This window comes from Camelina sativa, chromosome 4, assembly GCF_030686135.1.
Source record: "Camelina sativa cultivar CO46 ecotype springtype chromosome 4, ASM3068613v1".
NCBI lineage: Eukaryota > Viridiplantae > Streptophyta > Magnoliopsida > Brassicales > Brassicaceae > Camelina > Camelina sativa.
This window is the reverse complement of record NC_141883.1, coordinates 20,603,512-20,628,964: the sequence shown is the minus strand read 5'-3', so window position 1 is coordinate 20,628,964 and position 25,453 is coordinate 20,603,512. Positions and strand designations below refer to the sequence as shown.

The 25,453-nt window shown below is 34.0% G+C and overlaps 2 protein-coding genes and 1 pseudogene across 4 annotated transcripts; 2 read left to right on the top strand and 1 right to left on the bottom strand.

The window, feature by feature from the left end:
- The first annotated feature begins 15,120 nt into the window (after positions 1-15,120).
- LOC104783954 (F-box protein At3g49450-like) lies at positions 15,121-16,705 on the top strand. Its single transcript, XM_010509046.2, has one exon. It carries the CDS (start codon positions 15,328-15,330, stop codon positions 16,444-16,446), a length of 1,119 nt encoding a protein of 372 aa, XP_010507348.1. The 5' UTR covers positions 15,121-15,327; the 3' UTR covers positions 16,447-16,705.
- A 245-nt stretch (positions 16,706-16,950) lies between these two features.
- Positions 16,951-18,209, top strand: LOC104783953 (F-box protein At1g31080 pseudogene; annotated as a pseudogene). The gene is made up of 2 exons (XR_015596314.1): positions 16,951-17,289; positions 17,492-18,209. The product of XR_015596314.1 is annotated as an F-box protein At1g31080 pseudogene (transcript).
- A 553-nt stretch (positions 18,210-18,762) lies between these two features.
- On the bottom strand, positions 18,763-22,493 carry LOC104780765 (serine/arginine-rich splicing factor SR34A). 2 transcript variants are annotated; one of them, XM_010505299.3, is made up of 14 exons: positions 22,365-22,469; positions 21,495-21,763; positions 21,222-21,323; positions 21,044-21,109; positions 20,882-20,956; positions 20,658-20,781; positions 20,517-20,563; positions 20,377-20,434; positions 20,191-20,240; positions 20,051-20,107; positions 19,552-19,694; positions 19,380-19,460; positions 19,208-19,268; positions 18,763-19,103 (listed from the first exon to the last, which is right to left on the bottom strand). In XM_010505299.3, exons 3-14 carry the CDS (start codon positions 21,306-21,308, stop codon positions 19,083-19,085), a joined length of 870 nt encoding a protein of 289 aa, XP_010503601.1. In that variant the 5' UTR covers positions 21,309-21,323; positions 21,495-21,763; positions 22,365-22,469; the 3' UTR covers positions 18,763-19,082. The 2 variants fall into 2 exon arrangements, with proteins under 2 accessions (XP_010503601.1, XP_010503600.1); XM_010505298.3 differs by lacking the exon at positions 21,495-21,763 and having other exon boundaries at positions 22,365-22,493.
- Positions 22,494-25,453: the final 2,960 nt, after the last annotated feature.

The window sequence follows — 25,453 nt, the reverse complement described above, 5'->3', positions numbered from 1 at the left end:
CAGTTTTTTTTTTTATTATTTTTTTTTTTGTCAACATCAATTGTAGGGTTATTGGATGATTAATTATTTTATGTTTAGTTTGGTATGGTTACTTAAGACAGTCACTCCTTTTGAATGTTTCTTGTTACATCATCATAACATTTTTTTTATCTTATTAATTTACAAATGATGACAATCGATCAATTTTAACTACATGTAACACATACGATGAACATGTATACGAAAGACATGTAGTTCTCTTCGCAAACACATACAATACTTTGTTGAGCCATCTTTTTTGGTATGGTGTTAACAAACATTCTCCTTACCCGTTTTGACCCTTTTCCACCCTCTTTAGAAAATTCTAATTTGTAAAATTTGATTATATAAGACCAAACTGTCTTATATTCCATTATATATACGGGAATCCTTTTTTCTTTTCATAATTTAATTATTTACTTGATAATATTCAATACTATCTTGACAGATGACACACATGCATTAAAATCTTCTACATATTATGTTAATTGATATCCATACTTTTATTTAATAAATGTACTTATACTTCAAAGTTTTTGGATATGATAGGAGTACTTTGTTTATCATCTTTAGAGTTGATATGACAAGATTTTGTTGGATAATTCCAACTTGAGGAAGAAGCTATCTCCTAGGAAGTTGCCAAAAGAGATAGATTAGAAAAGAAAAAGTTCCTATTACCATTAAATTGTATAATGTTAATTCTAATAGGTTTAGGAAAAGCTTAAACCTATAAATATAAGAGTCCATGGAAAGGTGTTCCATAAGACTTGAGAGAAAGAGATTTAGTTTTTGAGAGAGTTTTCTAAATCAATAAGAGAGGTGTTCTTATATTCAAGTTTTATCTTTCAAGTTCTTTCTTAGATTTGGTATCAGAGCAAGGTTGTGCTTCTGATCAAAAAACGGTGGAGAAAACTTTTCGAAACCAAGCATGTGGGACAAACAGAATTCACCGTCACGAACGAAGGACCTTGGAGCACCATCAATCCATTGTCCATTACTAACATCAACAAACTACACAGTTTGGTAGAAGTATGGGATACAATCGAACCGGGATCCACAGATGAAAAGAAGAATGATATTGCGACAACTCTTCTGTTCCAATCTGTCCCCGAGTAACTTATCTTGCAAATAGGAGAGCAAGATTCAGCTAAAACACTGTGGAACACTATTCGATCACGTCACCAAGGAGCGGAACATGTAAAGGAAGCTAGACTTCAGACCTTGCTAGCAGAACTAGAGCGGTTGAAGATGAATGGTTCAAATTCGGTAGATGACTTTGCAGGCAAGATTTCAGGGCTTGCATCACAATCATCTTCTTTGGGAGCGACCATTGAAGAACCAAAATTGGTAAAGAAGTTTCATACAGGATTGCCTAGAGAAAAATTTATCCATATGGTAGCTTCTCTAGAGCAAGTCCTCGACTTAAACACAACAACGTTTGTGGACATAGTGGGAAGGTTAAAGGCTTATGAGGAACGAATTGGAGAGGTAAGTTCAGTCGAAGATCAAGGCAAGTTGATGTTTACCAATACCTCTAATAATCGTGGAGGTTACAGTGGTTTCCGAGGAGGATCCAGAGGTAGAGGCGGCTTCGGTAGAGGCGGCTACAGCAGAGGTAGTTTTGGTAGAGGTGGTTTCGGTAGAGGCAAGGGTCGAGGGCTATTCGATGGCCAAATCCAAGGAGGAGAGCCACAGAAGATAACCAAAACAAACCAAAGAAAGACTTATAGAAAGTGATATGTTGGAGATGTGATAAGCCAGGGCACTATGCGACAACGTGTACCAACAAACCGATTCAAAACCACAATCAGAATCACGAATCAAATCTGAATGAGACACATGAAGCCGATGCACTGTATATGCATGAAGTAGTGTTTTTAAACGAAGACAAGGTAATCCCGAGGAACTACGATACCAAAAAAGGCAATGCAAGTGTTTGGTATTTGGATAATGGAGCAAGCAATCATATGTAAGAAAATAAGGAGTTTTTCTGCAGTTTGGTTGAAAGGATTAAAGGTAAAGTCAGGTTTGCTGATGGCTTTTATGTTGATATTGTTGGGAAGGGGATCATTAACTTTGTGTGCAAGACTGGAGAAATAAGAGCACTCAAAGAAATTTATTTTATACCCGACCTTAAACACAACATTTTGAGCCTTGGCCAAGCAACATAGGGAGGATGTGAGGTGAACATGAAAGGAGAGTTTCTGACACTTCTAGATCTGTGTGGAAGATTAATTGTAAGAGTTAGTAGGTCTTCAAATAGAATTTACAAGACACCAATGGAAATAAGTCCTCCAATGTGTTTGCAGCTCGAGAGTGATGATACTACATGGCGTTGGCATGCTCGGCTGGGGCATGTAAGCTTTAATATTATGAATAACATGGTTCGAAAGGATATGGTTGTAGGAATGCCATACATGATCCATTATAGGGGTATGTGTGAGGTGTTCTTAGTTGGGAAGCAAACAAGAGGTTCATTCCCAGCTAAAACAAGTTTTCGTGCATCACAGGCTTTGGAATTGGTACATGGAGACTTGTGTGGTCCGATTTCACCACCAACACCGGCTAATAACCGATATGTTTTTGTTCTAATTGATGATTTCTCTAGGTACATGTGGACTATGCTACTAAGAGAAAAGAGTGAAGCATTTGATCGCTTTAAGCGGTTTAAAGACTTTGTTGAATAACAGAGTGGGTTCTCCATCAAGACGTTTAGAACCGATATAGGAGGAGAGTTTACCTCAGCTGAGTTCAATCGGTTCTGTGAGGAGAACGGCGTTACTAGACATCTAACTGCGCCGTATACACCACAAGAAAACGGTGTGGTAGAGAGAAGAAACCGTACTTTGATGGAGATGACAAGAAGCCTGATGAAAGCGATGTCGGTTCCGAATGATATGTGGGGAGAAGTTGTACGCCACTCGACTTATCTCATCAATCGAGTGCCCACAAAAGCACTGTATGTTCAGACTCCTTATGAGTGTTTTACGACCAAGAAACCGAACATTGAGCACTTGAGAGTGTTCGGTTGTGTTGCCTACGCAAAGATCAATGGACCACAGTTGAAAAAGCTAGATGATAGATCAAAGAAAGTGATCAATATTGGAACAGAACCTGGTTCTAAAGCTTATAGACTCTACGACCCTATTGCGGAGAGAGTAGTTGTCAGCAGAGACGTCATATTTGACGAAAGTAAGGCTTGGGACTGGTCATCTATGACAAACAAATCAGATGGTGAACCTGGTATGTTTAGGCTCTTTCAAGAAGGCTTTATCGAAGATGGTGGTGGACACGGTAATGAACAAGGTAATGATCAACAAGATGCAGACCAAGAAGATGTAAATCATGATAACCAAGAAGAGGAAGAAGATAATGAGAATGATATGAATGATGGGAATCAAGTTGAGGAGCAACAAGTCGGAGTTCAACCTCTGGTCACTAGATCTGGTCGTGTGATAACAAAGCCACATTATCTTAATGATTATGTCTTATTTGCAGAAGAAGCAAGTTGCAGGTTGTTTCTAACACTAGATGGGGAACCAGAAAATTATTTCGAAGCTGGGAAGATAAAAGAGTGGATCGATGCTACGAAGGCTAAACTGGATTCGATCACAAGGAACAACACCTGGGAGCTTGTAGACAAACCAGTTGGTGTTAAACCTATAGGAGTTAGGTGGGTCTACAAACTCAAACGAAAAGCTGATGGTTCAGTGAATAAGTATAAGGAGAGGTTAGTTGCAAAAGGATATGTGCAACAACAAGGTATAGATTTCGATGAGGTGTTTGCTCCAGTAGCTAGAATCGAAACTATACGGCTTTTAATAGCAGTCGCAGCAACAAGAGGTTGGGAGATTCACCACTTAGACGTGAAGACAACTTTTCTCAATGGCGAACTAAAAGAATTAGTCTATGTTACTCAACCTGAAGGTTTTGGGAAGAAAGGAGAAGAGGATCGAGTTTATAGGCTTTATATGGCCTTGTATGGTCTCCGTCAAGCTCCTAGAGCTTGGAATACAAAGCTGGATCTAGTTCTAAAAGAAATTAACTTCAAGAAGTTTGTGAAGGAACCGACAGTGTATTGTAAGAAGAAGGAGAAGGAGTTATTAATTGTTACTATCTATGTTGATGATCTATTTGTAACAGGAACATCACTCAAGATCATCAAAGGTTTTAAAGAGGACATGTCAAGGAGGTTCGAGATGTCGGATCTTGGGAAATTAACTTATTATCTTGGCATAGAAGTTATTCAAGGAGCAGATGGAATCAAGATCAAACAGGAAGCATACGCTCAAGGAATACTTGTTGATGCAGGAATGGGGTCCTGCAATTCAGCTCATGAACCGATGGAGCCTGGTCTGAGTTTATCAAAAGCGGAAAAGGAAAAGAAAATCGATGCTACAAGGTATAGAAGAACCATAGGTTGCTTAAGATATCTTCTCCACACGAGACCAGATATATCCTTTGCAGTTGGGGTCCTTAGCCGCTATATGCAGAGTCCGAAGGTGTCTCATGGGCAAGCTATCAAACATGTATTAAGGTACTTAAGAGGAACTACTGGTTATGGTTTGTTTTTCAAGAAGGATGGATCAAGAAGGATCATCGGATAAAGTGACAGCAGTCACAACATTGACATCGACGATGGAAGAAGCACCACATGTCATGTTTTCTATTATGGTTCATCGCCAATCACATGGACAACACAGAAACAGCCGACTGTGGCATTATCGTCATGCGAAGCAGAGTTAATGGCTGCTACGGAAGCTGCCAAACAGGCTATATGGCTCAAAGAATTGTTGAGCGAGATACTAAGCGTGAAAGGAGAGAAGATCCTGCTTAGAATCGATAACGAATCAGCTATAGCTCTAACCTAGAATCCAGTATTTCACGGGAGAACGAAGCATATGTTTTCTAAGAGAATGAGCAGATTGAGGTCGAACATGTGCCAGGAGAGGAGCAAAAAGCCGACATACTTACGAAGCCACTAGGACGAGTTAAATTCAAGGAAATGAGGAGTTTACTCGGAGTTGAAGAGATCAAGCTTCTCAGAGTTCATGTTGGAATTACGGGGGAAAATGTTGGATAATTCCAACTTGAGAAAGAAGCTATCTCCTAGGAAGTTGCCAAAAGAGATAGATTAGAAAAAGAAAAGTTCATATTATCATTAAGTTGTATAATGTTAATTCTAATAGGTTTAGGAAAAGCTTAAACCTATAAATATAAGAGTACATGGAGAGGTGTTCCATAAGACTGAGAGAAAGAGATTTAGTTTTTTATAGAGTTTTCTAAATTAATAAGAGAGGTGTTATTATATTCAAGTTTTATCTTTCAAGTTCTTTCTTAGAGATTTATCATCCATACTATGTACACATATTTAACTTTAATTTATTAATAGTACCTACAAACACTTACGTACACATCTTAAAATCCTATTAGACATTATTTCAATGTCTGGCCTGTATATACAACTCGTGGAACAGTACGTACTAGAGCCTAAACCGGTACCGTGTTTCTCAATGGGGTTAACCTTCTCATAATCTTCCTTCCCGGAGATACCAAATGATCTTGTCTTTGAGGTTCTCTCGAGAGTGCCTGCCAAATCCATGGCCAGATTCCGTTGCGTGTCGAAGCAATTAATGGGCTTCAATCCTCAGCCTTCCATATTTCACCGAGCTTTACCTCACAACCTCCTCGGCTCGTCCACGTCATCTGTTTACCTTACATGTTGACGGTAGGTGGCTCTTCTTCACATCACCTTAGCCTTTAAATCTAGACGAGAACTCGTCTCCATCTTTAGTTGTCGATCGTCACATGTGTTTCCAATGTTCCTTTGAGTTTTATGAGGTTTGTCCTCCTGTCTGTGGATTGCTATGTAACAGAGCACCGAAAATGAAGAAAACCTTTTGGGTATATGATCGGATTGAAATACAACATAAAGTGTTGTGTGTATCAGCAGATGCTCGGAAGCATCAAGTTCTGAAATTAGAAAATGGAGGAAGATTATTATGGAGAATGGTTGAATGTTCCATTTCTCATGATCCTCATTCCTCGATGTGTTGGGATATGCATCAATGGGCTTTTATTTTATTAAGCTATGGGACATCGGTCAATTATAGTTTGTTTTAAGGTTTGGTCTGAAAATTTCAAGTTTATTATGGATAATTAGAAACAACTGTGAGTATAACCAATCATCTGTCTCATTTGCGGGTCATTTTGGTATCGTTGACAAAATCCATCAAGCACTCTTGAGATAATGTTTTTCTTAGCTATCTCGATAAATTGAATCTCCTTTAGGTCATCAACTAGGAGGTGATCTGGTCTCTTTCCCATTCGGATTAATGGGTCAGGTATATTCAGACTCTGATATCAAGTAGATACTAGAAAGATTTGGCGAAAAACTCTTTCTTATGTATTATTAATCTCAAATGGCTAGCACACCTCTACTGAGGATCAAGATTCGGTTATTGTAATCATCACTTTCTGATTGAAGTTGTTTCTTCAGTAACTCACGGCTTTTTAGTTTTTTTGGCTGTAGTTACCTGTTCTTTTTGGTAATATAATTAAGAGTTATCACAAAAAATAAGGATTTGATACAATATATATTAGGCACGTACGTGCAGGATTATTTTTACATACTTTTAAAAAAATTAGAAAATTTTGACGTAAACTCTACTCAGATATGTATGAGTTGATATATATATATATATATATATATTAATATATATATATATATATATATATATAAAATAATTACGATATAATTTAGATAAGTGATATTAGGTGTATATTATTCTCAACTAATCCAAATATTTCCAACTGTTTGTTCAGGCGTGTTAAATCAAATTTGGATTCAGTTTCAACTTAATTTATTCAATTGAAAATAAATAATATCAACCATATCATATCATCAAATAATATCAATTGTATCATATCGTCAAATAACCACAACCTTATATAACAATAACTGATAGTTAGTAAACCGTAATCGTACTCGTGTTCATGCCTACTTGTCCATACTCATCCTGTTGCATATCATAGAATTTCCAGATAAGATAAATATAATTCTCAAGCGATCAAACCCGTCTAATATGTCTGAATGCAACGTTTAAAAGTTTTTTGACCCGAAAAAACCTCATTCCTCGTAATTCACATGAGTAAATAGTATGTCCGCATATGTTCAGCTTGAATTCTTATTCCCAAAATTCTCGTCCCATATTTTGTCATACATAAATATACCTACACAAAATTTTCATAACCTGACTATTATGGAACTAATTTGAACGATTTCCTAAAATATAATAAATCTGTAATTTAATATTTTTTTCTTCTTAATATGTAAATTGGGTCTGTTTGGCAACATGAATATTTGATATGATTTTTTTTAAACTCTTAAGTGTATTTCCCAATTAATAGTATAGATTTTTTCAATTATTGAATAAAATATTTCTTAGTTATACTATACTAATGACAATTTAATATAAAATATAGTAAGAGAAAGGCAAATAATAGAATAGGATACAAAGCTTGAGTATTTTATATATGAGATACCAGTAGGTATTTTATTAAGGAGAATTATATTAATTTGGATAGGATATTATTAGTTTTAAAAAAATATATATGTGTGTCTGTAATTGCTGGAGAATTAAAATTACAAATCATAAATCAAATCTTACTGTTTTGTGAGGGAGAAAACTATAATTGGTCACTAGATCCCTTATATAATTGGTCTTAGTTACAGTATTATATCAATGGATTTTATAAATTTTAATTGTTCATTAGATGTCTATATATCTCAGCTATTGGTATAATATTATTGTTTGTTTTCATTTTTATTAGACTGGATTTTTTAAATTTTAAGATTTCTGTAAAAACACTAAAACTGTATTTATATATAATGTTTAACTACATAGTTATCGAAATTAAAGTATATATTTATGTCATTTCACTTAGTGATCATTTTTTTTTGGCAAATATAGGTATTGTTTTTAGCAGAAGAATAAACATTGAGCCAATTTCAAATGATTTTCGATTCTTTCACCATTAGAGTTTTATTAAATTATTAGAAAGGTAACATTATTTATATTTCTGAAGAAATGATTTTAAATATATATTTTTTTACATCTCATAATATAGTTATATTATCATGGGAAAATTGGAAAAAGGACCCTTTTAAAGAAAAATGTCCATATATACTTTTGTTTTTTAGGTTTGATCACATAGGTTTTATAATAATTAAAACCCAGTTTTACCCTTAATTTTCAAAACAACTTAAATAAGAAAATACAAAAAACTAATTTATTTACAAAATTAAATCGTAGAAAGCTAGCTTTGAATGTAGTTTAGGCAGGTGTTTCTATGGGTGATTGTAAATCGTGAAGTGTGGCTGGTTTGACAGAGATAGATCAACACTCTTTTGTTCTGTTTTCCTGAAGCATCTTTTGGTTTTATCATCCTGATGTAATGGATCTTGATCAGTGTCTAGAGCATCTTTATGACTTAACCAGAGTGAAATTATCTTGTTTTTTAGTGTTAGTTTGTCTGCAATTGATCTCTTTTTAGGACCAAATCAAACAACATTATAACTGTGAATAGATTGATTGAAACATCCACTTTAGCATAATTTGGAATATCGAACTGGGTATACAAAATAAGATGCAAACACACTAAATCTTCTTTTTTTGTCAAACACTTTGCTTCATTCAATCAAGATGTAACAATACAAGTAGAGAAGGAGCAGAGCCAAAGTTTGAGACAATTACAATACATAATGGGCATTCCCCAATGCCAAAAGAAGATAAAAGTAGTTCATCGATTGTATAATCCAAGAGAGCTATGAACCCAAGGCTTAGGAGCCTATTGGCACATGTGAGATCATGGTACATCGAAGGGCCATCCTTGAGGGCTTCAAAGGACAGATGGGTAGTCACGGTCAACTGACACTGTGATATTGGCAAGAGAATCGATGTATCAGAGTCCACCGAGGCGATAGGAACCCACAGTAACAAGACAGCAAGGAAACTGGAGACTATGGTGATGTAGTCGGTTAAGGATTGCTTTGAAACCCAAAGCATAAAGGTCGGATCCCTTCGAGAAATCGCAATAGGTATTGTCTGGGATGGGATCCTTGTGATGGAGGTGGTTGAGTGACGATGCTTGAAGACATCAGATGAGCAGCTTAACTGGTAGCCGTTGTTGAACAGAAGGCGTTCAAGATCAAGGGTACCATTATCGCTAGAACAGTTCAGGAAATAAAGACCATATATTTGTATACTTTTAAAACCACAACTCAACTTCCACTAATTAGCTAAAGCCAGGTTCCAATTAAGAGATATGAATAACCAAAGCCTCACTGATTTACCATTCTCCAATGGAGTCTTCGACCATTGAGCGGAGTAACACGAACACGGCAATGATAACTCACGGACAGTGAAAAAATGGACTTGGGCTTGCTATATGCACCAACCTGAGAAGGATAGTTGGATATGGATCGTTGTTACGCTAATGGGCCTAAATTGGGGCCTAGGTCCACTAGGAAAAACCCTAGGTTCCAAAGAGAAAGCCGCGGTGGATGGTGCGATTGTCGGCCGCCTGTGACTTGCAAAGAGATCTGCGGTGCAGGTGGGTTCTCTGATGAGTGATTAATCGGCGGGAGTAAGCAGTGGCCGTGGCAAGAGTCGTCAATGGTAGCTAGGTCCACTGGGGAGAATCCTAGTTGCAAACCGATTGCCGAGATGGGAAGAAACTGTGACGGCTGTCCGAAGTTGGTGGAGAGGCATGCATAGCACGGAGCAGCTCCGGTGAGTGAGAGATCGGTGGAAGCAGCCGGTGGCCTCGGTTTGATTTGACGGTGAAAGCTAGGTCCACTAGGGAAAATCCTAGTTTCATAAGAGATTGCCATAGAAAGAGATGAGCGAGGAGGCTTCCCAAAAATTGCGAAGAGGGTCTCTTCGGTGAGTGATAGATCAGCGGGGATATACGGTGGTCTTGATTTGGATCGGAGGTAAGGATTATTAGGGTTTGAAAAGGTTTAAAAAAAGGGAAAAATTGGGGAAAAGATTTGAAAACAAATAAACTAAGAAGAACAAAGATTTTCTGAGCAGTTGAGAGTACAGATGGATCCCAACGCCGACGAGCAAAGGCCTCGCCGGCGTCGGAAAGCTTGGTGGTAGAGGCTTCCTCGATAATCATGTATGAGAGAACTATGCGTGTTTTATATTTTTTTTTACCTAATTATTTTTCGCTACTGCAAATACACTAAGGGGGTGTTATAGAATAATGGATTTTAAAAGAATTTGATGTATTTTGGAATCCAGTGTTATTCAATTACTTTTGATTTAATATTTGTTAGATGATTTTAAATCACTTGTAAAATCGCTGTTATTCTATTTCCAATGGATTTTGTTTCACTTTAGATTTTAATGTATTTTACATCCAAAACATGAACACACACAATCCTTGACAATTTTTAAGTATTTCATATCTCTCACACTTCTCATAAATATCTCTTCCGATCGATAACATCTGGTGATTTCGTCATTGTCGTCATCATCGTCTTCGTCGTCATCATCGTCAGTTATCGTCGTCCTCATCACCATTGTCATCGTCGTCATCATCGTCATCACCGTCGTCATCGTCGTCACCGTCAGTTGAACTTGCCATCCTCAGTTCATGGACGGTATGGGATTATACATGGATGGGAGGTATTGATCATCATTAGTCTATTGAGGGTAAGGGAACAGTCGTCGATGAGATATGTCTCTTTGGTTCTGTTCTCACGCCTAGTAGTCTCTGCTTTTGTCTTTGTGAGTTGAATCAAGCTTGGCTAGGGATTTTGAAGTTGTTGGTTTTTGGTGATGGAGGATATTGGGTTGGTTAAGCAAGGTTGGAAATGGATGCAGTCTCAGAAAAATATGTGCTCGGATGCTTGTTCTGCGGTGCGATGCTTTGGGGAAAAGATGGGAGGGGTTGTGGAGCGTCACTGGCCGTTGGTGTGTTGTGGATGTGAGAAGCTATTAGGGTTACTTCGTTTGTCATTTGTGTATTGGAAAGACTGCATTTTGTTTGATTCAGACTATTTATTTTCCTTAAATCATGCCCGTGTGGTGGTACTAATGGCGGCCTCATATGCGATGTATTGTGTCAAAGTCAGACTTGGATGGCTTGGTCTTTTCCTCTCAATAAATCTTGCTTTCTTGTCCAATGATATATTAAATTGTCTTCTTCAATGGTGTGACAATTTAAGTGAGAAACCACAACACGAAGAACCAAAGAAACCAAAAGAAACAATTATAGAAGAAGACTATTCAGAGGAATTTGAGTATCCTTCAGTTCCTCCTGTCCAAGAAGAAACCGAGAAAAAGATTCACGAGAAAGAAGGTTTGTCCTCATTACCAATGCTGAGTGGGTTAATGCAATTTCTCTAAAGTTAATGAAGTGTGTGCTATATGTTCTAGGCAATGCTGGTTCATCCCGACAAAAATATGGGGAGTCCATTGGCAAGTGAATCATTCAAGAAACTTCAAAGTGCTTACGAGGTAGTTAATGATGTATAATTTAAAGAATTTGTAAATTTTTAATTTGGTTTTCACTTACAACACAATTTATGGATAAGTAATATTTTTTTATTTACCTTCAAAAATAAAATAAAAAGTCCACTAGTAATGACTATCAAATCCATCAGTTATGTTTTTCAAATCCACTTATAATGACATCAAATCCTCGTCTAATGCATTAGAAAACCATGGAACTTTAAAATCCACTAATAATTCAAATCCATTAAAAACCTCCATCCAATAACACCCCCTAAATCTAAGTGAAAAAATTCTTGTAGATATCATTCTCTTTTCCTGCGATAGGATTCAAACCGTGAATTTGGTTTGTCCATGTCTACAACAAAAAAACGAAAATTAAGAACAATACTTCTCTTCATTTTACCTTGAGTAAACCATATTTATGCAGGATGGTAGATGATGTGTTAGTAGCACCAAATATTTACCCAGATTCATGTTGTTCCCTATGAGTTTCTTGAGAATTTTAGACTTTTGCAGACGTTCTTCTGATCTTGGCCTTCCTAGATAAATATTTTGTTTCCTTTATTAAAGATTCACTTCCTATTTTCAGTGGTCTCTAAAAGTTTCAGTGTATACATGGTACTTTTTCGTTGTAGATATCTACTAATTTTATTAGAGATAGAGTAAAAGGAATAAAACATATTCTAAGGTTTTCAGAGCATAGCTTAAATCGTAGAAGGATTGTATTAAAAGTTTAGAACATAGAGTAAACTGTAAAATACATAATCTGAACTTTGTAAAATTTAGAATTTCGGACTACTAAACTATTTAGAATAAAAACTATTCCTGAAATTAGTATAACATGTACAAAATGTTAGAACACATAATCCGTTTTTTTAGAACAGCAGAAAACATTTTCTAAATGTTTTATATCAAATTTTATCCATAGAAAAATAACTTATACATTTTTTATTTTTAGTTTGTAAAAAAATATATTACCTATACTATTGTATATCTACTTATTTTCCTATATTTCACTTCCTATAACTTGTTAAATTTAGGTTTAATAATTTGTATGGGTATTTTAGGTAAAAATGACCATTTAAAAAAAAAAGGTGTAGGAGATAATACATTTACCTATTATTATATTACAATACATAGTGAAATTAATTTAATTTCGAAAATATGTAGGAGATAATATTTATTAATTTTTGAATAATATTTACCAATTTTAAAATTTATAGGAGAAAAATATTGTGTATTTAAACAAATTGAATAGCAGTTGCAGTTGACAAAAATATATATATATAGCAGTGGCAGTTTTATGTAATTTTATGGAATAGTAAGGACAAATAATAAATTGGGTACGGAACTCTCTGGCGACGACACGTCAGTTTTTTCTCCAAAATGCTTCTCTTTTAATATATAGGGGATAAGGGTAAATACTAACTTATGTTTAACCTTATTAGAATAGGACATTTCTAACTTATGTTTAACCTTATTAGAATAGGAGATTTCTAGATAAACATGAGTAAGTAAATATTCAAAAGGGATGTATTAAATTTGATATTTTAGAATAAGTAAATATTCTAAGGGGATATTTTAATTGATGATTTTAAAAAATCATCTGAAATCCTATATTATTGAAAATTTATAAAAACTATTTAAAATCACTGGTTATTCAATAAATGATTTATAAATCTCATCTATAAAAAGAGTCTGATGCCAATATTGACTTTTTATATAAAAAAATACATCCATCTCTGCAACTCTCTCTCTTTCTCACTTTCTCTCACTCTTTACTCTCAAATTCCACTCCGACACGCCGCCTCTCGTGGTTGTGGGAGTAACCACCGTTCAATCTGAATTACAGAGCCTCCACCGCTATCTTGAGGTCAGTGGCAACAATTTTCTATCAACCTAAACATTCACCATCTAATCAAAGCTATACGACTTGCCCTCCCCCGCTATTTTATCAAAATCATATGTCTTGGCCACCTCCGCAGTGGAGCTTCCGCCAACGACTGTCAAAACCTTCAGATCACCTTGAATGAGAACATGCTAAAACGCCACTGCCTTCTGGCTCCAAGAAGTTTTGCTAAAAATTTGATCATCTCATTCAACTTCACACCACTTTGTATGTTCTCACAATTTGATTTATCTTTTTTATTGTCGAGGTGTTGGGTAATGTTGGGTGTAATAGTATTAGAGAAGTTGTGTTTAAATGATGCTAATTGTATCTTCACAAGTCACAACGGTGCCAGCTTTTGGATTAGATATATAGGTTGATCATATGCTTGAAACAAGAGAGAAAGCTTTTTCACATAGCTTTTTCATAACACATTATACAAGTCACGACGTTGAACTCCAAGTATCCTAAAATCAACTAAAATTCAATAACCAAATCTCCCAAAATTCCAAATTCTAATCTCACCAAATCCCTACAATTTCAAATTTAATAATCAAATCATCTAAAATTTTTACTCAAAATTCTAAATATCAAAATCCCACCAAATCTTCTAAAATATCAAATTCAATACACCCCTAATTGATTTGAGTTTTCATAAGATTTTAAATGATTGTGATGATTTTAGAGAAGTTTATATGATTTATTGTAAAAAAATTTCAAATCCCACAAAAAATCTAGAGATTTGGATTTCTGTATTTTGAACTGTGGATTTTAAATTAGTTTTTAAATCATCAATTCAATAACAGTGAATTTTAAAATAGATTTTTAAATCATCAGTTCAATAATATTGGATTTTAATAGAAGTTTGAAAATTCATTATTGAATAACATAGGATTTTTAATTTTACTTAAATCACTTAAAATATCAAGTTAAATACACCCCTCTTAATATTTATCAAACAATAGATTTCTAGACCATTACTCGGTTTGGACTTCACGGGTTCATTTCGTAAACAGATTTTGACCATAGATAATAGTTGGTCCACAAGATACATATCTTGCTTTCCAAGATTCCTCTAATAGGTACCCAGATATTAAATCTAGGCCATGAAATTCTATTTCCATCAAATAATAATCTTATTATATAATATATTTTAATTAATCAATAAGTTTTGCTTTAGACAAATATTTTGGATTTAATTTACAATAATTGTCACTCTAATTTTATTTTGATTTAGTAATTTACTTACTACAGTAAAACTTCTATAAATTAATACTCTGTAAATTAATGATCTCTATAAATTGATAATTTTTCTTGGTCCCAAGTTGGGTTTTTGTAATTTTGGACACAATTTGATAATATAATAAGATAATAACTTTTTTGAAAATCTTTTATTAATTTATGGTCTCATCAATAATATAAATTAATAATTATATAAAATTGTCAAAATATATGTATATATATACACATTAACTTTTAATAGATTTCATTTTTAATATTTTTACTACAACAAAATCTTTCAGTGTTATCTTTAAAGCATGATAATTGTTATTTTCCTTATAATTGATTCTATAAAAAATATTAATTATAATGATTAAATCTTGTTTTTAATTTTTTTACCAAATTTAGAAATTCTCTCTATAAATTAATAGTTTTTTATGGTCACAACATTATTAAGTTATAGAGGTTTTACTGTGTATGATCATCTATGTTAGTCACTAGTCAATAGGTATTATATTATGATTACTTTGGACCTCAAATCTTCCATAAATCATTTTAAAAAAAAATCTTCCACAAATCTTATTCTGGCCTATTGTATTCAAAAAAAAAAGAAAAAAAAAACAATTTAGTTAGAGGCTTAGAGCCAGAGTCGCTGTGGTGTATCTGATCTCAATGGGTTTAACCATATCCCGACCAAATTGTGATACACCATCTTTCTTCTCGCTCATCCCAAATGATCTCTTGATTGAGATAGTCACTAGATTGTCTGTGGAAGACTTAGCGAGGTGCCGTTGCGTGTCGAAGCAATGGGCTTCAGTTCTCAGACATCGCCTCACCAACTCCTCGACTAGTCCTCGTCTCTTGTTCACCTTCCATCTCAACGGTACGTGGGTCTTCTTCTCGGCACCACAGCCTCAAAGTCTTGACCAGAATTACTCGTGTCTTTTAACAGCCGAATATCACATGTGTTTCCCCACTAGAGACTGTGGTTCCCGTGGCATTTGTCCACCTGTCTGGGGGCTGATATGTAATAGAAAGAGGGGTTTCGTGATATGTAACCCTAGCACAGGAGAGTACAAAACCTTACCCAATCCAACATGGATACATGCTGAAATGACTACCTTTTTTGGGTTTGATCCAGTCGGAAAACAATACAAGGTATTGTGCGTGAACGTTTATAAAAGCCCCGTTTTTCGATACGCTAGGGTTCTAACATTAGGTACGGGTAAACTTTCGTGGAGAAAGATTACATGTTCCCGACCTTATGATCCTTGGTGGGATGTTGGGATTTGCATAAGTGGGGTTTTGTATTATATAGCTCACGAGAGAAATAGGCATCGAGATTGCCTGATAGTTTGCTTTGTCTTGAGCTCTGAGAAGTTTGAGTTTATTACTCCACCACCTATAGAGAAGCTATGGTGTACGAAGCTGATTAATTACAAGGCTAAATTAGGTGTGTTTGTTACGTTCCTATTCACTGAAAAAACTGAAAGTATTGAGCTGTGGGTTTTAGATGATGCCGAAGAAGGGAGATGGTCGAAGCATATCTACATACTGCCTCCTATCTGGAAGAATTTAGCTGCAGCAGAGGCCATGTTTCACTTTGTTGGGATGACTCGTAATGGTGAAATTGTCTTGTCTTCATTTATTCCATCAGATCCTTTATACGTTTTGATCTACAATGTGGAGAGGCATACATTCATAAAAGCTAGAATCCAAGGGTTTGGATCTCGTACGGGTTCAGGGATTTATACCTTTATAGACTATATAGAGAATCTGATCCATATGTAACTGTTTTAAGGACTTCATAAGACTTCACAAATACCGTCCTTATCTCTTCATGTAGTTTATATATATCGATTACATATTTGTTCAGTTGTGTTTTGTTTTTTATTTTTGTCAACATGATTGGTGGGTATTGGTTGAATAGTTTATTTTCTTTTCATAATTTAGTTATTCAAGATTTAATACTATTTTGGCATTATAATCTTATACTTTATAATTATTGAAATACATACTTTTATTTAATAAATTTACTTATACTTAAAAAGTTTTTAGATATGACAGTACGTATTTTTTTTTTCATCTTTAATAACTTGGTTTAGAGATGATGATATGACAAGATTTATCATCTATACTATGTACACATATTTAACTTTAATTTATTAATAGTATCTACAGACACTTACTCCTACAAATCTTAAAATCCTATTAGACATCATTTCAATTTCTAGCCTGTATATACAACTCGTGGAAGAGTACGTACTATAGCCTAAACCGGTACCATGTTTCTCAATGGGGTTAACCTTCTCACAATCTTCATTGCGGGAGATACCAAATGATCTCGTCTTTGAGATTCTCTCGAGAGTGCCTGCCAAATCCATAGCAAGATTCCGTTGCCTATCGAAGACATGGGCTTCAATCCTCAGCCTTCCATATTTCACCGAGCTTTACCTCACCAACTCCTCGGCTCGTCCACGTACGCGTCTTCTGTTTACCTTACATCTTGACGGTAGATGGCTCTTTTTCACATCAACTCAGCCTTTGAATCTAGACAAGAACTCGTCTCCGACTTTAGCTGCAGATCACATGTGCTTCCCATGTTCCTTTGAGTTTTTTGAGGTTTGTCCTCCTGTATGTGGCTTGCTATGTAACAGAGATACGAATCTGATGATATGTAACCCTAGCACAGGAAAGTACATAACCTTACCCTATACGGCAAGCAATGAGAGCACTGAATTGAAGAAAACCTATTTTGGGTATGATCCGATTAAAAGACAGCATAAAGTGTTGTGTGTATCAGTAGAAGCTCGAAAGCATCAAGTTCTGACATTAGAAAATAGAGGAAGATTATTATGGAGAATGGTTGAATGTTCCATTCCTCATGATCCTCAATGTGTTGGGATATGCATATATAAATGGCCTTTTATTTTATAAAGCTATGGGAAATCGGTTAATGATAGTTTGCTTTGAGGTTCGGTCAGAAAAGTTCAAGTTATTAGTATTGATAAACATGGTGTTCAGATCCAGTTCTTGTTTCGGACTTTGATTAATTACAAGGGCAAGTTAGATGCCGTTATCAATGATTCGGATGGTATGTTTAATAAAAGAACTACATGCATCGAGATGTGGGTTTTAGATGATGTCGACAAACAGAAATGGTCGAGGCATTTATACATATTGCCGCCGTTGTGGAAGAATGTGGTCGAAAAGTACTGGTTATATATTGTTGGGATGACTCGTAATGGTGAAATTGTGTTGACTTCGCTTGGTTTATATGATCCTTTCTATATTTTCTATTACAATATGAAGAGGAACACTATTATAAGAGTTAAAATCCAAGGGATTGAAGCTTTTAAGGGTCGGAAGATTTATACATTTCTAGACCATGTAGAAGATGTGAGGCTTATGGAAGCGATTATAGCTTCATAAGACTTTATATAGCAGCTAGTTTGCTTGTAAGTTGGGGATCTTATGTATTATACAGCCTCTATTTATCCCAAAAAAAATTATTGTACAGACTCGATCTCTATAATTCATGAAGGGTTTATATCATCATAGTTGACTATAAACAATTGACGTTATGATGTTTATGATACATAAATAACTAATAAGTTTTAATATGATGCGAAAAAACTGATTGGATCAAATTAATCTCTTATGATATCTATATTTGCTAAAATGTTTACATTATACCTAAGCTCTTGACGTTGTAACCTCTTATTTAGCTATATCGAGTATCAACATAAGCAATGGTGAATAATGTGCACTTCATGCTAACTCGATTATCATGTTCACGAGTTGTTGATTCTAGACAATGCCGATCAATAGAAACAGTCAAGAGATATCTACGTTTTTGGAAGAACCTAGTCGAGGAAAACAATATCAAACATTGTCGGAATGACCAGTAGAGGTTAACTATGCTAATGATAAAAAAATTGGAATTTAAGCCACTGAACATGTTATGGGGCAGCAGATTCGCACCTCTATAGACCATGCCACATATCTAATCAACAGATTTGCACCTCTATAGACCATGCCACAAATTTAAGCTTTCGGACATGCTGAAGAATTCATAAGACTCTTAACATTGCTAACTGGATGCCATTTATCAAATAAATCAGTCAAATATTTCATAAATATCGAAAGAAATCTAATCTGGGGTCGCTAGGACATTAAAATGGTAAAGGACACCAACAAGTCTAATCATACAAAAGTTCAAGAGGTATGGTGATTTTCACGGAATCATACATAACATAAAAGCGAGAAAGAGAAGAGTGCAAGGAAGATTTGAAAGCAAAGAAACAAGGAGGAGAAGAAGAAGTCAATTATCCAAAAACAGCAAAAACAACAATGTCACAGATTGGATCTTGACTTGAGAATTTAAGCAGTCTTTTTTCTTCTGGCCATTTTCCCCGCCTAATAAATCACTCACTGCCTTCACGAACCTGAGAAAAAAAAACAATTTATAAATCATGGTTTCTTTGGTCTTTAGCCTATAACTTGGCATATTTCCCGAAAACTATGCTAAAATGCAGCTTATTTTTTATACCTTGGGAGGAAATTTTGATGGGGACCTGGACCTTGACCTGGACTTAGATCTCGACTTTGCCCTAAATTGGAAAAAAAACCACACTTAATCACAGGAGAAATAAAAGAAAGAACAAAAAAAATACCAACACGGTGAAGGAGCAAACACCAAAAAACAAATGGAGAGAACTTGCCTGGGGGGACTCTTTTTCCTGTCAGGAGATGGTGATCTAGATTTTGATATCGACCTGGAATGGGATCGTCTTGGTGATTTACTGCGATAAAGATTCATAAACACAATTTTCCAGCTTTTAGTTGTTGAAAATGGGAGATATATATAAGGTTCAGTGATAACAAACATAGCACCTCAAATCCTTCCTTGGGCTCTTGCTACCGCTAAGGCTGCGGCTACCACCGCTGCCGCTACGGCTATGGCCACGGCCACGACTTCGGCTTCTGCTCCTGCTTCTACTTGGGCTTCTTGATTGGGAGCTTTCATATTTCCTAACCTGAATATGAGCAGAAAACACAGACATAACATGAATATTAACTTGTGAAATCATGTTCAAGTGAGTGAGCTAACATCGATTTTGCCTAAATTCACAAGATATTTCATAAATGGGATGGGAGAGAATGAAGCATCTACCATGATATACTGTTGAGAGACTTGCGATACCTAAAACCCTAAAAACATAAATTCTACTTTTCATCTTTTCCATCTAGTTAAAAGTATCTCTCCATTTTTCATTACTCATTTCAATATAGAAGCATATTTACTACCACACATCACTCTATGTCAAGTGTCGGATATAAGTAAAATGACAAAACAGAGCAAACTAAAAAAGACTGCAAAGAGAAATGGTACCCGGATATAAGCTTTAGCCCAGGGGTTTCTGAACTCTGTGTCATCAAGTTTCCTTATCTGAAATCACAACTTCGAATCTCAGAAACAACATAAATCATAGTGTGCTATTCAGCAAGAGAGAAGAACATAGTTCAACTTACAGCATACTTCATGTCATCATAATTGGTGTAGTCGACAACACCATAAGTTCCTGATCATATATAAAAAAAGACACAACTATAATATATCTCAAACAAAAATGCTGCTTCAAGCTGAAAAACGTAAGATATTGCTAAGAAAGTATGCCATTTATATATTTAATTGGGCATAAGAAACTGTAAACGCACCATTACTGTCTCGAGTGACCTCAGCACAGCACACATCACCAGCTTTCCGCATATGCTCCTGAAATAATGGGTTTATACGAAAACTAAGACTAGGGAGTAGAAGCCAATATGGTTCAGTAAAACATGAAGTGTCATCATACCTTCAAATCTTGCCATGAAGCAGATGATGGAAGCCCACGTACGATAACTGTATAATAAGACATCCAAGAATCAGAAAAAGCAAATATTAATTAAACCAAACTCTTAATCCATACCATCTTCTCATAGGAAATTACACAAACCTCCGAATTCTGAGTGTCGTGAGACGCCAAACCGAGCAGATCCACCACCACCCCCACCTCCACCACCATAGCCACCACGACGATCACTTGAAGACTGTCCTCGGCCACCATGGGCAAGCTCAACCTGCATAAGTTCTGATTATAAACTATGGACTAATGGATAAAAACACCAATCCACTCCTGTCAGCTGAAAGATAGCAAGGATGTAATGAATGTCTGATTACCCTCAAGCGACAGCCATCAAAGTTATAGCCATCACGGCCCTTGATTGCATCTTCAGCATCCCGAGAATGCTCAAACTACAAAACGTTCAACAAAGCTTGGTTTAGTGAAACTATATCTTGTAAATTTAGTTAGGAACATGTAAGTTAAGGGAATAAACTTACCTCAACAAAGCAATAACATGGAGGACGAGGTGGAACCTTCAGTTCAATATCCACTATGCGGCCATACTGCAAACACGAGCATTAAGGTAAACACAAAAGATGCTCCAGAATCTTCATTTTATCTTATAGGGATAATATAATATCCATAATTGAGTCAAACAAATAACTAAAAACTGACCTTGTAAAACAGATCGTCAATCTCATGTTCTCTAATGTCGCCAGGCAAGTTACCAACATAGATTGACCGAGAAAATCGCCCACTCATTGTTTGCAAAGGTTACTGCACATGTGAATAAAAAGGAAACAGATAAGTAAAGGACGAAAGTTATACTGCTATAGACAAAGAATCTCCACTCAGACAGCTTTCAATATAGCCTTAGCATCAAGATGAGATGATGATAAAAAAAAAAAAAAAAAAACGTGGTAAGACCAAAAAATATATGAAGCAAACCAAGTGAGAGCAATCCTTGGTCAGAGCAGTTGCTCCACAAGCTCCAAATGCTTATTTGCTCTCCAATGTGCTCCAAAAGCTATTATAAAATTTGAAATATATATTCTCTCCAGAACGTCCCATGATGACTAAAGTGGTTCCCAAAGAGAGCAAGAAGAATCTCCAATAACAATAAAAAAACAAAAAGAAACAACTCCACACTGATCTCCCCATCCCCTCTCTATATCCCTAGGAACCATTGCAATGCTCATGTTCCAAGCGCTTGCCATCTATCATAAAGAAAGCATGTGTCATGACATCATGTAACATAGACTCATGCATCTACCTTGTTCAGCTCCCTAACTCAAAACATTCATACCGCACAAACACACAGCACAAAATACTACTGTTTACTTTAACTTTAACAACGAAAGTTAAACTCTTTCCTCCTCAAGATATAGAAACACCAATGTAGAAGATAGAAAAACTCCCAATTCAAAGTTAATGCGGAGTTAACTAAGAACAATTTCGTAACTGAAACAATTCCAAAATCGTTCTAAGAATTATGATCAAAAGAATGTGCGAAGTAAGAAGATAAACATCTCTTGGCATAACGAAGACGCCTCAACTGAATCAAATCACTTTAAACAACTCAAGAACTTTAAAGAGATAAGCTTTAAATACAAGAGTGAAGAAGAACATGTACACAGACCAAACCAGAAATTCTCAACAAAATTGAACATCTACAAGTCCAAATCCCAGATTGTTCTGTATCCATACAAGTGCGACGAAAACAAGAAAGAGAAAAGCAGAACACACGGAAACGAAATTGAGATAGAGATAGAGACGAAGATAACGAGAGAGAGGAGAGAGAGGTGAATGACTTCGTACCGGAGAATCGTCGCTATAGCGCCGGAGAAGATTTTGGTCACAACTCTGAAGCCAACAAGACTCGGAGGTCGGCCGTGAAAGTTTAAACTAGGGTTTGTTCATTTTATCTTTTTATTGTCGTCTTTCAACATATATGAATTACCGAAAATACCCTTATGTCGATCCATTCAATTCTTTTGTTATTTATTTTTCGGTCCTTCTTTAAGCAATTTGTTTACCAATAGAACCTCTAAGTTTTTGTTTCTTTTTTTTTGGTCAAACAAATCACTAAATTATATACATAAAACAAATAACCTAAGTTATTTATTGAAAGTGAGTTGTTGCACAAAAATGTTATAAAAGAACTAAAAAAACGCCAACCGACCATTTTAAATATTTGATTGTAACAAATATTATAATAGTATTTTTGCAACAGTTTTTGCTCAAAAATCGATTTTAGAAAGTTTTTACATTTAATGCATTGACTTTAATATTAGTTACCAAAAATTTCAAAATTTATTATAAGTAAGATTTTAAAAAATAAGGAAATCTTTCTATCTCATTCAACATAAATATATTATTCATTTTCATTTTTATTTGAATTTATATTTAAATTATCTTGAATTATTCTATAATACATTTAGTTAATAAAAATTGTGATTTTTTCTTGCATATGATGTAACACAAATTTTTAAAAACGGACATATATTACTCAATTTACGGATACAATATCCCACATCGCCTAAAAAAATTGGGCAATGATTCAGAGTCATACTATAAAAGACACCAAAATGATTCAAAATACAAAAAGCTTGATTTATCAGGCATTCAAACTATCAAAAAAATTATTTGGTTTATACCAGTTCTTTATTAAAGATTTTTATAAAAAATATTATAAATATTAAAATTTTTAGAAAGTTATACTTTCTAAAATGTTAAATATTAATAATATTTAAACGTTTATGAAGTTCAAATTTATAAAGTTTAAATATTATAAATATCATAAAGTTTAAATATTATAAATATTTCAACTTTTAAAAAAGTTAGAAGACTTTTAAAATACTAATAATATATTTAAACTTTTACGAAACTTCAAATATGAGAAATACTCAACCGTTTTAAGAATTCTAAGTATTATAAATATTTAAACTTTTTACGAAGCGTCAATCTTATAAAATGTAAATGGTTACAATCTTAATAAATAACGTATCAACTCAAGCTTATATTTATAATACAAAACAATAAATATTAAAAATTAAGATGATATAGTGAGAGTTAAATATCTCGGGATGGAGTTATATAGCGGGACAGGTTTGTCGATATTTATATAAATTTAAAATATCATTAATTTGGTGTTACACATGTAAAACATCATTTCATTATTTTGTTAACACTATCGGTATAAGAGAATAGACATATCTAATTAAATTGATTAAATAAATATTATGTAAAAAACAAATTATATTGCGGTATTATATGGTTTAAACTTTAAACCATAAAGTTAACAATTATTATATAATTATAACATATTTAACCAACAAATACAATTTATAATTTAAATGTTTCAGTCATAAGTAATTTTTTCTGCGGTGTACCGCGGATTCTAATCTTGTTATTTTTAAATGGGCGGTGAATAGAAAAAAGTTGTCAAGTTTAAAAATCAGTAAAAATTGGATAATCGGATCGGATTTAGTAGTTTATTTTTTATTTTTGCGATGTTGTTAGTTTTTTAAATTAAAAATAACATCAGTTACTTTAAACAAACAACACAAAAAAATTAATAAGATATTTGTAGTACTACCGGATGAAAGTGGATGAAAGTACAACATGTGGATTCTATAAGACTCTAGAAGAACAAGTGGTCTAAAATGATAGTATCCACTCCCCTCTCCATCCTCAGCCGATTGAGAATTTCCAAACCCATAACTTTTGAGGGATTCACCAGCAAGGGACTCTACTTTGTGGAACCATGGTGACAAGTTTATTGTAAAACCCACATAATTGTCTATTGTTAGACAATTATGAACACATTTTGTACTTCTTTTGTGGATATATATTTTCCTACAAGTGTCTAAGTTATAGATGCATAGTTGACCGCTACATACAAACATTGACATTACCTACACACACACAATACATTTGAAATACAAAATCTCTGTATATTTATTTAAGCAATGTTGTTAAAGTTTAACTCTACTACCATGTGGCATATTACAAAAAAAAGCTATTACATTTTAATTAATTTAATAACTAACAAAAAACTTATATTTACAAAATTATTTAATAAAATTATTTAACATATCCTATTTATTATTTCCGAAATCTTAGGAAACAGAAACAAACGATTTAAAAACAATTATAAACTTCGTTTTCTAAAGTTTTATTTATAAAAATAAGATTGAATATTTGCATATCTTTTGAGGGATATATTTTAAATCGTTTAATAATGACAGATATATTTTAAAAATAAGATACAACATTGCTTATATTTTAAAAATATCTCAATATCCTTATTTAAGCAATGTTGTTAGAACTTTAACCAGCTTTGATGCTATTGCATTTTAATTAATCCAATAACTAACAAAAGAAAAGTTTATCTTTGTTTACAAAATAATAAAAAAATATTCTCAAAATTATTTAATGAAATTATTTAACATATTCTATTTATTTGTTTCAGAAATCTTAGTAAACAATAACAAACTATTTAATTTGTTAAAACTTATTTTTTATACATGATATTCACTATATAAACAATACTAACTGTATAATGTTGTCAATATACATATACATAATTAATTGTAATTTTCACATATAAATTTAATATAAACTAACATTTTATACCAATAACTCCAATGGTGTTAATATTAACATCAAACACTATTGTAAATTTGGTATATTAAGATATATAAACATGATCACATCGATTTGTAATACCAGATCATGGGTCAATACATGTTTTGTTGGTTTTTCTTAAAACTTTACCAAATTTATAATTAAAGAATTTGATATTGCACACAAACAAATTTAGTATTACCGACTACGGATCAAAATCGGAGTATGAAATTAAGTAAATTAAATATATAATTTTATAAAATGTATAAAACAAATAA

What these genes read in the sequence shown, in the direction of transcription:
- LOC104783954 (XM_010509046.2), top strand. Translation starts at nt 15,328, where the DNA reads ATGGGTTTAACCATATCCCGACCAAATTGTGATACACCATCTTTCTTC.
- LOC104780765 (XM_010505298.3), bottom strand. Translation starts at nt 21,308, where the DNA reads ATGAGTGGGCGATTTTCTCGGTCAATCTATGTTGGTAACTTGCCTGGC. An exon ending in CATGTTATTGCTTTGTTGAG is followed by an intron (nt 20,957 to 21,043) that starts GTAAGTTTATTC and finishes AACGTTTTGTAG; the next exon opens with TTTGAGCATTCTCGGGATGC. An exon ending in GGGCTAAAGCTTATATCCGG is followed by an intron (nt 19,695 to 20,050) that starts GTACCATTTCTC and finishes GCTCATATTCAG; the next exon opens with GTTAGGAAATATGAAAGCTC.